Source organism: Pectinophora gossypiella, chromosome 22 (genome assembly GCF_024362695.1).
Source record: "Pectinophora gossypiella chromosome 22, ilPecGoss1.1, whole genome shotgun sequence".
NCBI classification, from domain to species: domain Eukaryota; kingdom Metazoa; phylum Arthropoda; class Insecta; order Lepidoptera; family Gelechiidae; genus Pectinophora; species Pectinophora gossypiella.
In genome coordinates, this window is record NC_065425.1 from 4,087,944 (window position 1) to 4,100,340 (window position 12,397).

The 12,397-nt window shown below is 38.5% G+C and overlaps 1 protein-coding gene across 1 annotated transcript; it reads left to right on the forward strand.

The window, feature by feature from the left end:
* The first annotated feature begins 293 nt into the window (after positions 1-293).
* Positions 294-10,699, forward strand: LOC126377258 (pro-corazonin). The gene is made up of 4 exons (XM_050024980.1): positions 294-367; positions 8,615-8,759; positions 9,921-9,999; positions 10,596-10,699. Exons 2-4 carry the CDS (start codon positions 8,623-8,625, stop codon positions 10,689-10,691), a joined length of 312 nt encoding a protein of 103 aa, XP_049880937.1. The 5' UTR covers positions 294-367; positions 8,615-8,622; the 3' UTR covers positions 10,692-10,699.
* The last annotated feature ends 1,698 nt before the right edge of the window (positions 10,700-12,397 follow it).

The following is a 12,397-nucleotide window of genomic DNA, read 5'->3' on the forward strand; positions in this document are numbered from 1 at the left end:
ATGATTTTGATAATTTGGCAGCTTGTTGTTTTTTCTTTCCATTTGTTGTTTCTAAATCTGTTTTGTGTGTCATATTGTGCACAAAAAACTATACTCTGTATTGTATAATCTAATTAACTTATACGAAATACGACGAAAGAATACGAAAATTAAATTATAAAAATCGTTATAATCCAAGCTGTAGTAAAATATCATGAGTTTCAAATTGCGGCCACTGTAGAACGGCCCGCACCCCTGTATAAAAGGAGTCAGGTTTACCCCGTTACTCGTAGTCAAACTATTTCCTTCGAAGCCAACGGTCTTCTACTTTCAAACAGTTCGTCAAAGCAACGCCATTTCCGGATTTAATTCAAAATTGGAAAATAAGGTAGGCAATTGACTTTTAAATAAATTGTTATCTAAATTATAACATTTTTTGAGGTAATGTAATATCGACTTTACACCAAAATATCGTATGATATTTTGAGTATAGCTGAAAATAATTTTCAATTTGATGTTTATGTAAGAGAGTTTATGTAACTACGCTAAATAACATAACATAGTATAGAATCACGCCTGTATCCCCGAAAGGGTAGGCAGAAGTGTATAGTAAAGCCACTACTCGCCAGCTATGTCGTACTATATGTGTGTGTAAAAAACCTATTACCAAAACAATAAGAATTTCTGGTGAAAATTTTGAATAGTACAAATAATAATAGTATAATTTTGGTAGAAATTTTGTCCTCCAAATAACTTGCAGTAAATATACATTTTGATTTAAAAGATGTAAATGCTATGGAATTTCTTATCATTTAGTGTTTGGCCAAAGTTCAGGAAACTAAAGTTATGCGAATAAAAACATAGAACACGTTCTTGCCCCCTGCCTGTTTTCCTGTCTGTCTTCCCGGGCTTGTCGTAAAATCCGACAGAGGGATTGTGTTTTCTACATGATAGACTATCGTTATATGCAATAGGCTGATCTCTTAACACCACAAGGCGCATAATATCCATATAAGGACTTCTTATCAACAGTCGCTGCAAATTGTTTTTGATTACTTGTTGCTCTGCCCATCCTATTAGGGATTACCGGGTGTTAGATTGCGTATGTTTCTTTCTCGTCATTTCTTCCCCTCAGCCGTAACACTTTGCGGAATGACGTATAATTCAAATAATTGAAATTTTTCCTTCTACAAGTTTATCTTTGATAATGAAGTACGTTGAATAAATGATTTTTACTTTGACTTAACAGGAAGACGCATAAATGATACTTTTCGTTCATTTTATTCCTACTTTGTGGACTTCGTTTTGTTTTTCTTGCCCAGTGGGTGCCTGGCGGATATTGCAGCGTAGCAATCAGGTCAAAATATTCTTAAAATTCATGTTACTTGAGTACTTGTTCATCTAAAAGCATAAACATACATACATATACTGTGTGCTAGTGACGTCGCAACAAAAACTATGAGAGATGATTCTGACCATGACTCTGTGTTGATATCAAGTGGAAGTTTCCGTCGTAAAAGTGTGGAACTGAAAATAATTTAAAAAACACTAAAATTTCCATGAATTTTCCGACAGAAAATTCGACTTGATATCAACTCAGAATCATAATCTGAATCATCCCCCTCAGTATTCGTTACGGTGTCACTAACACCCATATGTACCTACTCGTATGGCTACCTGTACGTACTTGTATGGGGTGTAAGTGACACCGTCACCAAAACTGAGGGGGATCATACTGCTCATTATTCTGAGTTAATATCAATTTTCCATCTCAAAAGTATAGACCTGAAAATAATAAAAAAAAACGCAAAAATCCCTCTGTCGGATTTAAAAAGCGTACTATAGATACCTTTAAGCCGCGTGGTTACATCGTGTGTCGTGTCCCGGGAAAATTCCCATTTTGAGATAATTCCCGGCAGAAAGGTAGCTTTATTACCTAGCTTTCGAGCAGATAGGGTCAAAGAACAAGAAAGAACAGTTTGAAAAAAAGCAACCAGTCCTTACTATTATAGAGTTTTTTTTTTACAACAGGAAGATTCCGGGATACGGCATGTCCTTGGTCTCGGGTGTCGTTTACTTAGATTACTACCAGCGAAACGTTACTTACAATCAGGCGAGTCTGTGGTTAAAAGCAAACATAATTTTTATTTAAACAAGTACCCAACACAAGAGTGCTAAGAACGCAATTTATACAGGGTGTTAGTGACATCGTAACGAATACTGAAGGGCATGCTTCAGACCTTGATTCTGAGTTAATATCGAGTAAAATTTTCCGTCGCAAAATTCATATTTTCTTTTAGTGTTTTTTTTTTAAATTATTTTATGTTCTATACTTTTGCGATGGAAAATTCCACTTAATATTAACTCAGAATAATGAGTTGAATCATCCACTTCAATATCTGTTACATTGTCACTAACACCACCTTTAAGTACATACAGGTACATACAAGTGTGTATAGGTATTAGTTATACAGGGAACAAAGTTATACAGAGTGTTAGTGACATCGTAACTAAAACTTTGAAAGATGATTCAGAGCATGATTCTGTGTTGAAATCAAGTGGAATTTTGTATTAATGAATTTTGCGACGGAAAATTGCATATCAGAATCATCTTCCTCGGATCACGTTACAATGTGACTAACACCCTGTATAAACCTCTACAAGAATCTTTAAGCTAAGAGACACCGTACTCTCTAATTACGACCCTGACGTCTTCGGTCTCATTTGAAATTAGCCACAATTACTGTTAACCGAGCTTTGACAACTCCCTTTGTAACGGAGGGGAGAAAAAAAATGTTACGTCTACTTTCAGCCGTCCTGGCTGACAGATTGCATTAACAGGAGGAGGAAGAGAACCAGTGCCGTGCTTCGGAAGGCACTTAGAGCAATCGGTACTCAATATTTATGCAGTCAGTGTCATGAGCCATGTCAGGGGCCTTTGGCGGCTTAATATTACCTAACCTTGATGATGGATTAATGAAGTGGGTTATTCCCCTCAAAACCCACACTATAGAAGAAGAACAGGAGGAGAAAAAATAAATATTATAGTGTGTAAAAATATTATGTATGATCTCATAAAAAATATCAAAACAATTCCGAATTTTTGTTTAACAAAATACGATTTTAAATGAATTTTAAAGTTGAATTTGGAACAGTAACGCTAAGAATTATACCCACTCTAAGTTTTTTTATATCTCGTATAATTTTGATAGTAGTAGTATTTGATAGAAAAAAGTAAAATATATATTCGCCAAATGTAAGCTACGGTTTACAACTTTCAAACTACGCCGTAGCAATTTACGGCTACACCGCGTAGGCCGCGTAGCCCGTAACCGACGTAGGATCATAGTTTTATGTTTTATGGTACCTACATGTAATGTAATTGATATGAAATATGATATGAAGTAATGTGAAGCTACAGGTCATTTACCTTTTGTTTCTTGCTATATAGTTTAGATCTATGTCGTTAACTTATTTGACCAATTGCATGAAAAGTTTTATTAAATGCTAAATATTTTAATGGAAAAAGGTTCTAAATAAAAGTTTAAATGTCAATCGCAAAAAAAAATGTATTAGTGATTTTTTTGAAGTTGGTAAACAAAACGCGACCTATTTCGATGTATAAATGTAGACAATAGTCATAGTCATCGGTAAAGTCAAAGCCTCGGACGGAACCCTCGGTCCGCGAGTCGGACTTGCTCTTGACTGGCTTTTTATTTACTTAGTACAGAAGAGTCTGATGTTATTAATAAAATAATTTCCAAAATATCAGTTTACTTAAATATCTATTTTAATGGCCTCTGTGGTACAGTTGTTGAGTGTTGGGCTTACGATCCGGAGGTCCTGGGTTCGAATCCCAGTGGGGACATATCACTAAAATCACTTTGTGATCCCTAGTTTGGTTTAGACATTACAGGTTGATTACGTTAAGCCGTTGGTCCCGGTTGATACTGATGTATGTTAGTAGTCGTTACATGAGCCACGTCAGGGGCCTTTGGCGGCTCAATATTAACCCTGACACCTGTGTTTTTTAATCTTAATTTTTAGAGCTTAGCCACAGAGCTTGGTTACAGTGTTAGGCTCACGATCTGGAGGTCCGGGTTCGATTCCCGATGGGGACATAGTCGAAATCACTTTGTAAGACTGTCCTTTGTTTGGTAAGGACTTTTCGGGCTTGAATCACCTGATTATCCGAAAAAGTAAGATGATTCCGTGCTTCGGAGGGCACGATAAGCCATTGGTCCCGGCTATTAGCCGTAAAAACACCTCCACCAACTCGCATTGGAGCAGCGTGGTGGAGTATGCTCCATACCCCTCCGGTTTATTGAGGGGAGGCTTGTGCCCAGCAGTGGGACATATATAGGCTGTTTATGTAAGGTGATCCACGTCACAAACCACACGATAGAAGTAGACGAAGAATATCTATCTTCATGTTTATATTGGCTTTACCAATTGACTGTGAAACAAGCTTATATTACGTATGAAAGTTAGTGTTTACGATCGTTTGAACGTAAGTTGAAGGTCTATAAAATTCACCGAGCATGCCCGGAGTATTATCTCCAGGTTTTATCAAACTTCATCGTTTTCTTCGCTTATTATAGAAAGAGAGAAATGAAACAAACAATATTACTTTTATGTCCAAGATCTCTGTTGATCATCATCATCATCTCCCTAACATTATCCCGATTTCTCAGGTTCCGTTTACCTAAAGAATCGACAGAAGATTTGACAGGTCCGGTGGTTTTACAGAAGCGACTGCCTGTCTGACCTTCCAACCCGCGAATGGTAAACCTACCCAATACAGGTTAGGTCACATACGCCCGAAACGCATTTCTCGAGTATGTGGGTTTCCTCACGACGTTTTCCTTCACCGCCGAGCACGTGATAATAATTTATGATCCAAACATTAATATTAAAAACGATTTCAAAAATCATTTGTTTGGGCCCATGCTGGACTTGAACCTGCGACTTTACAGTGAGAGTCAAGCTTTCTTCCAACTGGGCTACCACTGTATCTCATTTGACTTGGTTGTTAAGTAGCCTATTCTCTAAGAAAAAAATACTTATTGCAATTTGACATTTGCGCAAAGTAAGTGCGCAATGCAAACAAATGTCAAATAGCAATAATGCTTCTTAGGTGAATTGATTTGACGTGACCTTTTTAAAACCCCTGGTAATCTGTTTCAACTATATTTGTTCCGAACTATTTTAATGCCATTTTTTTTAGATTTTGGTAAAACCAATTGAAAAGAAATAACATAATACAATATTTATTATTATGAAATAAAAATAAAATCAAACTCATAATCAGAAACATACGTAACTTCGTCACGGTCAACTAGGCGTTTAAGTGTTAATTTGACTTGGATTTTACTTTGAACCTTGAAATTTGGATTAAAACTAGTCGCCTCGTCTTGCAGCCACTTGTTATGATGATGAACTTTATGGGAAGGGATCTCGGCTGACGCCCGTAAAAATTCCATCATGTTAGAAAGGACATAATCCGCTGATTTTACGACATGCACGGAAAGACAAGTTACCGGGTGAGAGCCTTCAGCGCTCCCCATTTGTCCGGCCAAGTAGTTAATGCCATCTGCGGCAAATCAACAATAAGTCACGTCAAAAAAAAAAAAAAAAAAAAAAAAAAAGGAAAGACAAGCGATTTTAAAACCTTTACAAACAGTTTTCTCGATTTGAAGTATTTTCCAAGTCGTTTTTCGCAGTAAACCCTCGATATTAAACTCTCATGTTGTGGTAATACACGTATAAAACTAATCCTTATTGCATTCTATTAAAGGATCATAATGTTTCGTTTATGACAACGCATTAAAATGGGTATTTCAGGTAATTTTATTACAACTCGTTTATTAGCGAAAAATTTAATACATTGGCTGCGATTCCTGCAGACACCTAATTTTATTTTATATTATACCTGTCATTTTCTTATCCACCGAAAAGGAAAGGGACGGGTGATTAACAACTGTTAATTTTAAAATTAACGAGAGAAGAATGAATAATTCGGGCGAATAACATAATGCCTATTTTATTTTGTGTGACAGTGTAAAAAACGTTCTTTTTTTAATATGTAGAATTAAGTTATACAATTTTTTTAATAAGGTATATTATTATAATCATTAACTTGTTGTCAATTATGTATTGCTTTTAATACAGTTTATGTAGGTATAATTATATGAAAATATAGAGATAAAGCAGGAAAATATATTGTAATTAAGTGCATAATTAGGGTCCTCTACCTCTCAGAGGGAATAAACTTTGAGGCACGGAACCCTCTGCAAACTCTCACTTGACAGGTGTTTAGTATTCTGTAGTCAACAAGGAATCGTTGTTACATACATACATAAAATCACGCCTATATCCCGTTGGGTTAGGCAACAACCACGGAATACCACTTACTTCTTCTATCGTGTGGATTGTGAGGTGAATTACCAACCCCATCAACCCTGGTGTCAGAGTTATTACTGAGCCGCCATAGGCCCCTGACATGACTCATGTAACGACTACGTACTTACATCAGTAAGTAACCGGGACCAACGACTTAACGTGCCTTCCGAAGCACGGATCTTTTTACTTTTTGGACAATCAGGTGATCAGCCTGTAATGTCCTAAACAAACTAGGGATCACAAAGTGATTTTTGTGATTTGTCCCCACCGGGATTCGAACCCCGGACCTCCGGATCGTGAGCACAACGCTCGACCACTGGACCACGGAGACCGTTATGCCACTTACTAACATCCTGACATAATTTTCGTTTCTTCTACTTTCATCAGTCTTGCCTTTTTTTTTACGTGACTTATTGTAGATTTGCCGCAGATGGCATTAACTACTTGGCCGGACAAATGGGGAGCGCTGAAGGCTCTCACCCGGTACAACGTTTAAGACAACAGGCCTGAGGGTGCCCAGTTGGGTGCGAACCTCGGCTCAGGGCGTCGTCTGAGAGGAAAAATATTTGAAAGAATTAATCGACCCTAGTGGGTCGATAGCGATAAGCGCTGAATGAGGGAAATCGTCGACCACGCCGGCGGGTTCGGTATCGGGGCCCTGAAGTGTTTGGTGTCGCGAGCTGATTGGCTGCCTCTATGGCTAATCAGTCTTGCATGCTCGCCGGTTTAGAGTTTTTTATGCCTTGTTCTATTTCTTTGATATAATAGAACATAATTATAATAGGGGCATTAAATGGGACTGAAACATAGCTGCCGAGGAGCGGGTGTACACTGTACGGTCACGAGCATTAATATGTATACACTTTGGTACCATGTCACATTAACTTTTTTGACAAATTGAACTGTAAGTCTCACTAAATATCAAATATGTTAGTGCGACAGGGTCCTTAAGTGGATACATTATAATGCTCATGACTGTTCATACCACAACCGGACACTTCATACAATAAAACCTCGTTTTACCAGACACAAAGTATATACATTGACGTTAACGTACACGTGCATGACGTTTGACACCCATACGATTGAAGACTAAAGCAAAGCGGTGCAAGCTGTCCGTTTGTGGAATTCTCTGCCTGAAAGCATTAGGAGAGCTTCGTCATTGGAGTCCTTTAAACGGCAAGTCAAGGCGCATTTCCTTACCTCTATTTCCTCTTCATCTTCACAATCTATCTACTCCTTTTCTTCCATAGTATATGTAGTAGTTTAAGTAGTGATATTTATTTATTATAACAATTATAATTATGTGTATTATTATTATGTAGTTTATATGGTCGAAAGTGTATTTATTTTTAAATGCACAAGTATTCCCATGCTGCACTATCCCGCTATATTACTTAATATTCAATATCTCCTATACTTAAAGGTTGCCTGGAAGAGATTGCTACTTAGCAATAAGGCCGCCTATTGTACTAATTCTATTTCTCTTTTGTTTTGTATTTTGTTTTTTCTTGTTTGTGCAATAAAGTATTTGTTATGTTATGTTATGTTACTAAAGTAAGACCGAAGCGCGGGGAGGGGGATGTGATACAGGGTTTTAGTGTCAGTCAATCAGAGAAGCATGTAGTTAAGTTAAATACATACATAAACAGCCTATATACGTCCCACTGCTGGGCACAGGCCTCCGCCCAATCAACCGGAGGGGGTATGGAGCATACTCCACCACGCTGCTCCAATGCGAGTTGGTGGAGGTGTTTTTACGGCTAATAGCCGGGACCAACGGCTTAACGTGCCCTCCGAAGCACGGAATCATCTTACTTTTTCGGACAATCAGGTGATTCAAGCCTGAGAAGTCCTTACCAAACAAAGGACAGTCTCACAAAGTGATTTCGACAATGTCCTCATCGGGAATCGAACCCGGACCTCCAGATCGTGAGCCTAACGCTCCAAAAGACCACGGAGTTAAGTTATATCATAATTAAATATTGTAAACAATTTGTGCTAGCCCTGTTCGGAGAACGCATGCCTTCCGTCACTGTGTCACGGGTTCGATTCTCGACTCGGGCTCTAAACTACTGAATTAGACTTTATGACTTTGAAGTCCTGTTTGGATCATAGATAATTGACAAGACGCAGTTTCCAGGATTTGTGTTTATATATTCTACAACTCTGCCTACTCCTTCCAGGACACAGGCGTGATGCAATAAATGAATAAAAAAAAAATTGTCCCCAGAATCCAGTATGGTGACGAACATAACAACACTCCTGATCCTAGTGACGCTGTCAGCTGTCACTGCGCAGACATTCCAGTACTCCCGCGGCTGGACCAATGGGAAGCGAGACGGGCATAAGAGGAGTGAAGACTTGAGGGATATCTCGTATGTATTGTATTCTCGTATAATTAGTCTTTCTCGGCTACTATGAAGTCGTTGCATGAAGCATGTCAGGGGCATGGCAAGACATCTTCCTCAAGGGTTCTTTGGCAGCTCATTTAGAACAGAAAATAATATCTATGGCGGCTCAATAATCATGAAACCAGGGTTGATGAGGTCGGTCGTTGATCTAACACCCCACCAAAGGCGGATCCAGGGGGGAGAGGTCATGGGGGGTCATGACCCCCCCCCCCTGGGCGACAGGTTGGGTCATGGGTGGCCACTGCAATTTTTATTCAATTTTCTTCGGAGATAGGCTGTCTCCTACCTGGTGAACCCCCCCTGACATAAAAGTTAGATCCGCTCCTGCAACAACGAACATAACATAAGCTCGCAACTATATCCCAATGGGGTATTCACTTTTATGAAATAAAAGAGCTTATGACAAAACAAATCGTAATTGACAAAAAAGTAATGTAATTATTAATTATAATAGGCTAGTTTCCAACTAGTCAAATCAGTTACTTTTTACTAAACGTCAAAACACGAAATTACTATGGAATTTGTATGAAAAAGCACTCTGTGACGTCATAGAAAAACGTGACAAAATGTCGGACTTATTATTACGTTTTTCTTGATTAAAATTCATAAATAAGTTTAATAGAAAAAAGAAAATGTTTTTCGTTAGTTTTAGATGTGTCTTTATTTAGTAATCAGAATTTCATAATTTATCTTGAACCTAGTACACGACCCAATTGTTATCGATAATAAATATTATAATAATATGTAATCATTGATAAGTTAATGAGTAATAGGCTGTAATAGGTATGTAATAATATTCCCTTGATATATCGGTGTTTTTGCCTATTGACAATGTTTATCTTTTTGTAATTGATTTGTAACGACATGTTATGTATTCTGTATTTTGTATGCAAGTACATCTGTAGCAAGATGATCTAAGTACCTACAGCTCACTGTGCTTTCTGTTACACCAACGTGGTAGGTGGTGAACCGTATCGTATTTTTGGAGAATGTGGCCTGAAAAGTTCCTCATAGCATGTCTTACTCTTTCACTGTTGCTGCTTCTCAGCGAAAACACGTTCCGAAGTGGTAGTAGATAGTAGTGTAGAAGTTTCTTTTATATTTTTTGTTCTTTTTTTTCAGCAGTAACCTGGAGAGGATCCTGAGCCCGTGCCAGATGAACAAGCTAAAGTATCTGCTGGAGGGAAAGCCTATTAGTGAGCGAGTGAGTTTCAATTGACTTCGTCACATACTCTGGGTTATAAATAAGTTATACGGTCTCCGTGGTCTAGTGGTTGAACGGCGGGTTTGACCCGGAGGTCCAGGGTTCAAATTCCGGTGGGGGTATCACAAAAATCTGGTTAAAGAGAATTATTTCTTATTTTCCAACATATTACATGTCATTTACATAAGAAACAAAGTACTTACATTTGTATACATATAAGTTCACACTTCGCCTTATCACTTTGTGATCCTAGTTTTGTTAGGATATTACATGCTGATCACCCGATTGTCCGAAGCTAAGATCCGGTTCGTTGGAACCGTTAGTCTCATTTACTACTTGCTGATGTAAGTAAGTAGTCATTACACGAGTCATGTCAAAAAAATAAAATATCGCGCGAATGAGCTAAAACAGGGACATCTGTTCATCAAAAGGTACTAAGGAATAGTACCTATACTCTTCATAATGCTTTTTATGGAACACATCACTCGGTAATCGATTGTTGATTGAATTCTCAATCGACTTTACGTTTTGAATGAAACTTTACCTATAAGGTAGATCGCCCCATGCCAGTATTAGTTATTTCAATAATTTTCCAGGTCCTGGCGTCCTGCGACTACGCAGATGACGACGACAACCAGCCGAAGCGGTACAAACACGACAGAAATGCAGATCTATTTGATACTTTCCAATAATTTTACAACTACTGCAGACGCTCCCAGAATAAAACTCGTAACTTTAGAAACACCTAATAGCTATATGAATGAGGAGGAATGCAGTTGGGTACTTCCAAAAGTCCACATGAGTCTTCAACAAACTATTCATAGAGCGGAAAGGTTACTTTTCTGATCTTACTTTTACCAGAACGCGGCAAAGCAATAATCGATTCATGTCCGACGAAGTTATGCCCGAACAAACATAAAAAAAAATGTACGTTCGAATTCAGAACCTCCTCCTTTTTTGAAGTCGGTAAAAATGAGGCTTGTGCGTTTATGCCAATTTGTCCTAAGAATTCATTTACCACGGCAAACTGCCGCGGCTAACTCCTAAACATCACTAAGTATTCGGAGGACTAATTTCTTGTTTCATACTTTTTTCCGTAGTCGAATTTTAGTTTTTAAACTTACTTACTTGTATTTTTTAGATGACATTATTACTCAGCAAGTACCTAGTCTATCCGCTTTTGGGAACTCCTAACTTAAAAGTTTACAGAAGCCAATACGAGAGTTAGGTTTTTTTGTCGTGACTTATTGTAGATTTGCCGCGGATGGCATTAACTACTTGGCCGGACAAAGCGTGAGTTTGAGTTAGAGGAATGACAGGAGTAGGAGGTATTTAGTTGATTTTGATCTGCATACGGAATTTTAATCTGTGAGCGTTTAAAACGAATGATCTGTTAAGCTTATATCTATATTTTGAAACTATGTATCTTATTTATTTCTTTAGTATTCGTTTCATTGGATAGTTGACTTTGATTTTTGCAATCTCCTCACGTGAGCATGAAAAAGCATGCACGACGAGCGTGCTTGAGTAATCAGAAATCCGTTTTTCAATATTTTTATCTAATGCCGGAGATATTAATAGTTAGAGTCATGCCTTGATCACACCTACGGAGTGGACGGGCGAGACAGTGCGCTCGGCCGAGTACTCGGTGTGTATGAACATTACAACGAGTGCACGGCCGAGCGCTCGGCCGAGTTATTTGGCGAGATAGCTACTCGACCCCTGTTCTATTTGCTAGGCCGAGTACCCACCCTGCGCTTTCCCGCACTGTCTCGCCCGTCCACTCGGTGGGTGTGATCAAGCTATCAGTGGTGAGTGGCTTTGCTGGTGAATGATCCGTCGCGTTCTAACAAAACGGCATTTGTAATATAGCTGATTGTAACTTGTACGACATCAGAAACATGCATACAGCAACACGGACCTCCGCAACATGTAAAGTCACGCTTTCCTGTAACTCCGTGATTTCGGATTAGTGGCGGCCCTAGGGCGGTGCGCACTGGGCGCCGAAATAGGGAGGGGGCCAAAACCACCCAAGACTGGTTCACCCTGGCCACAAACTAAACTTCATCGGGTTAGATTGCAGCCACATAAAACTTATACCGGGTAGCCGAAAACATCTTTTTTTTTTAAAAATAATAGGTAAATTTCGGTGGCCGTAAACTAATCGAAATGAGTATTTTAAGAAGCTGAAGGGTTCCACTTTGAGGTGTCGCACCACCTAAATATTTTGCTAGGGCCGCTGTTTCGGATGGATGTAACTATTGCATTCTTCAACGAATTACAATTCGGTTGGCACAATTCGCTGTCAATTTAAGTATAGGTATATTGGAACTGTAATAATGTATATTTTTTTAAACTTTTCCACTACCACACAAAATAAGGGAGAAAGTGGTAAAGC

Bases quoted from the DNA above. Each gene is read 5' to 3' on its own strand.
- LOC126377258 (XM_050024980.1), top strand. From the start codon at position 8,623: ATGGTGACGAACATAACAACACTCCTGATCCTAGTGACGCTGTCAGCT. The intron at 8,760-9,920 runs GTATGTATTGTA...TTTTTTCAGCAG, and splicing joins GAAGACTTGAGGGATATCTC to TAACCTGGAGAGGATCCTGA. The intron at 10,000-10,595 runs GTGAGTTTCAAT...ATAATTTTCCAG, and splicing joins GAAAGCCTATTAGTGAGCGA to GTCCTGGCGTCCTGCGACTA.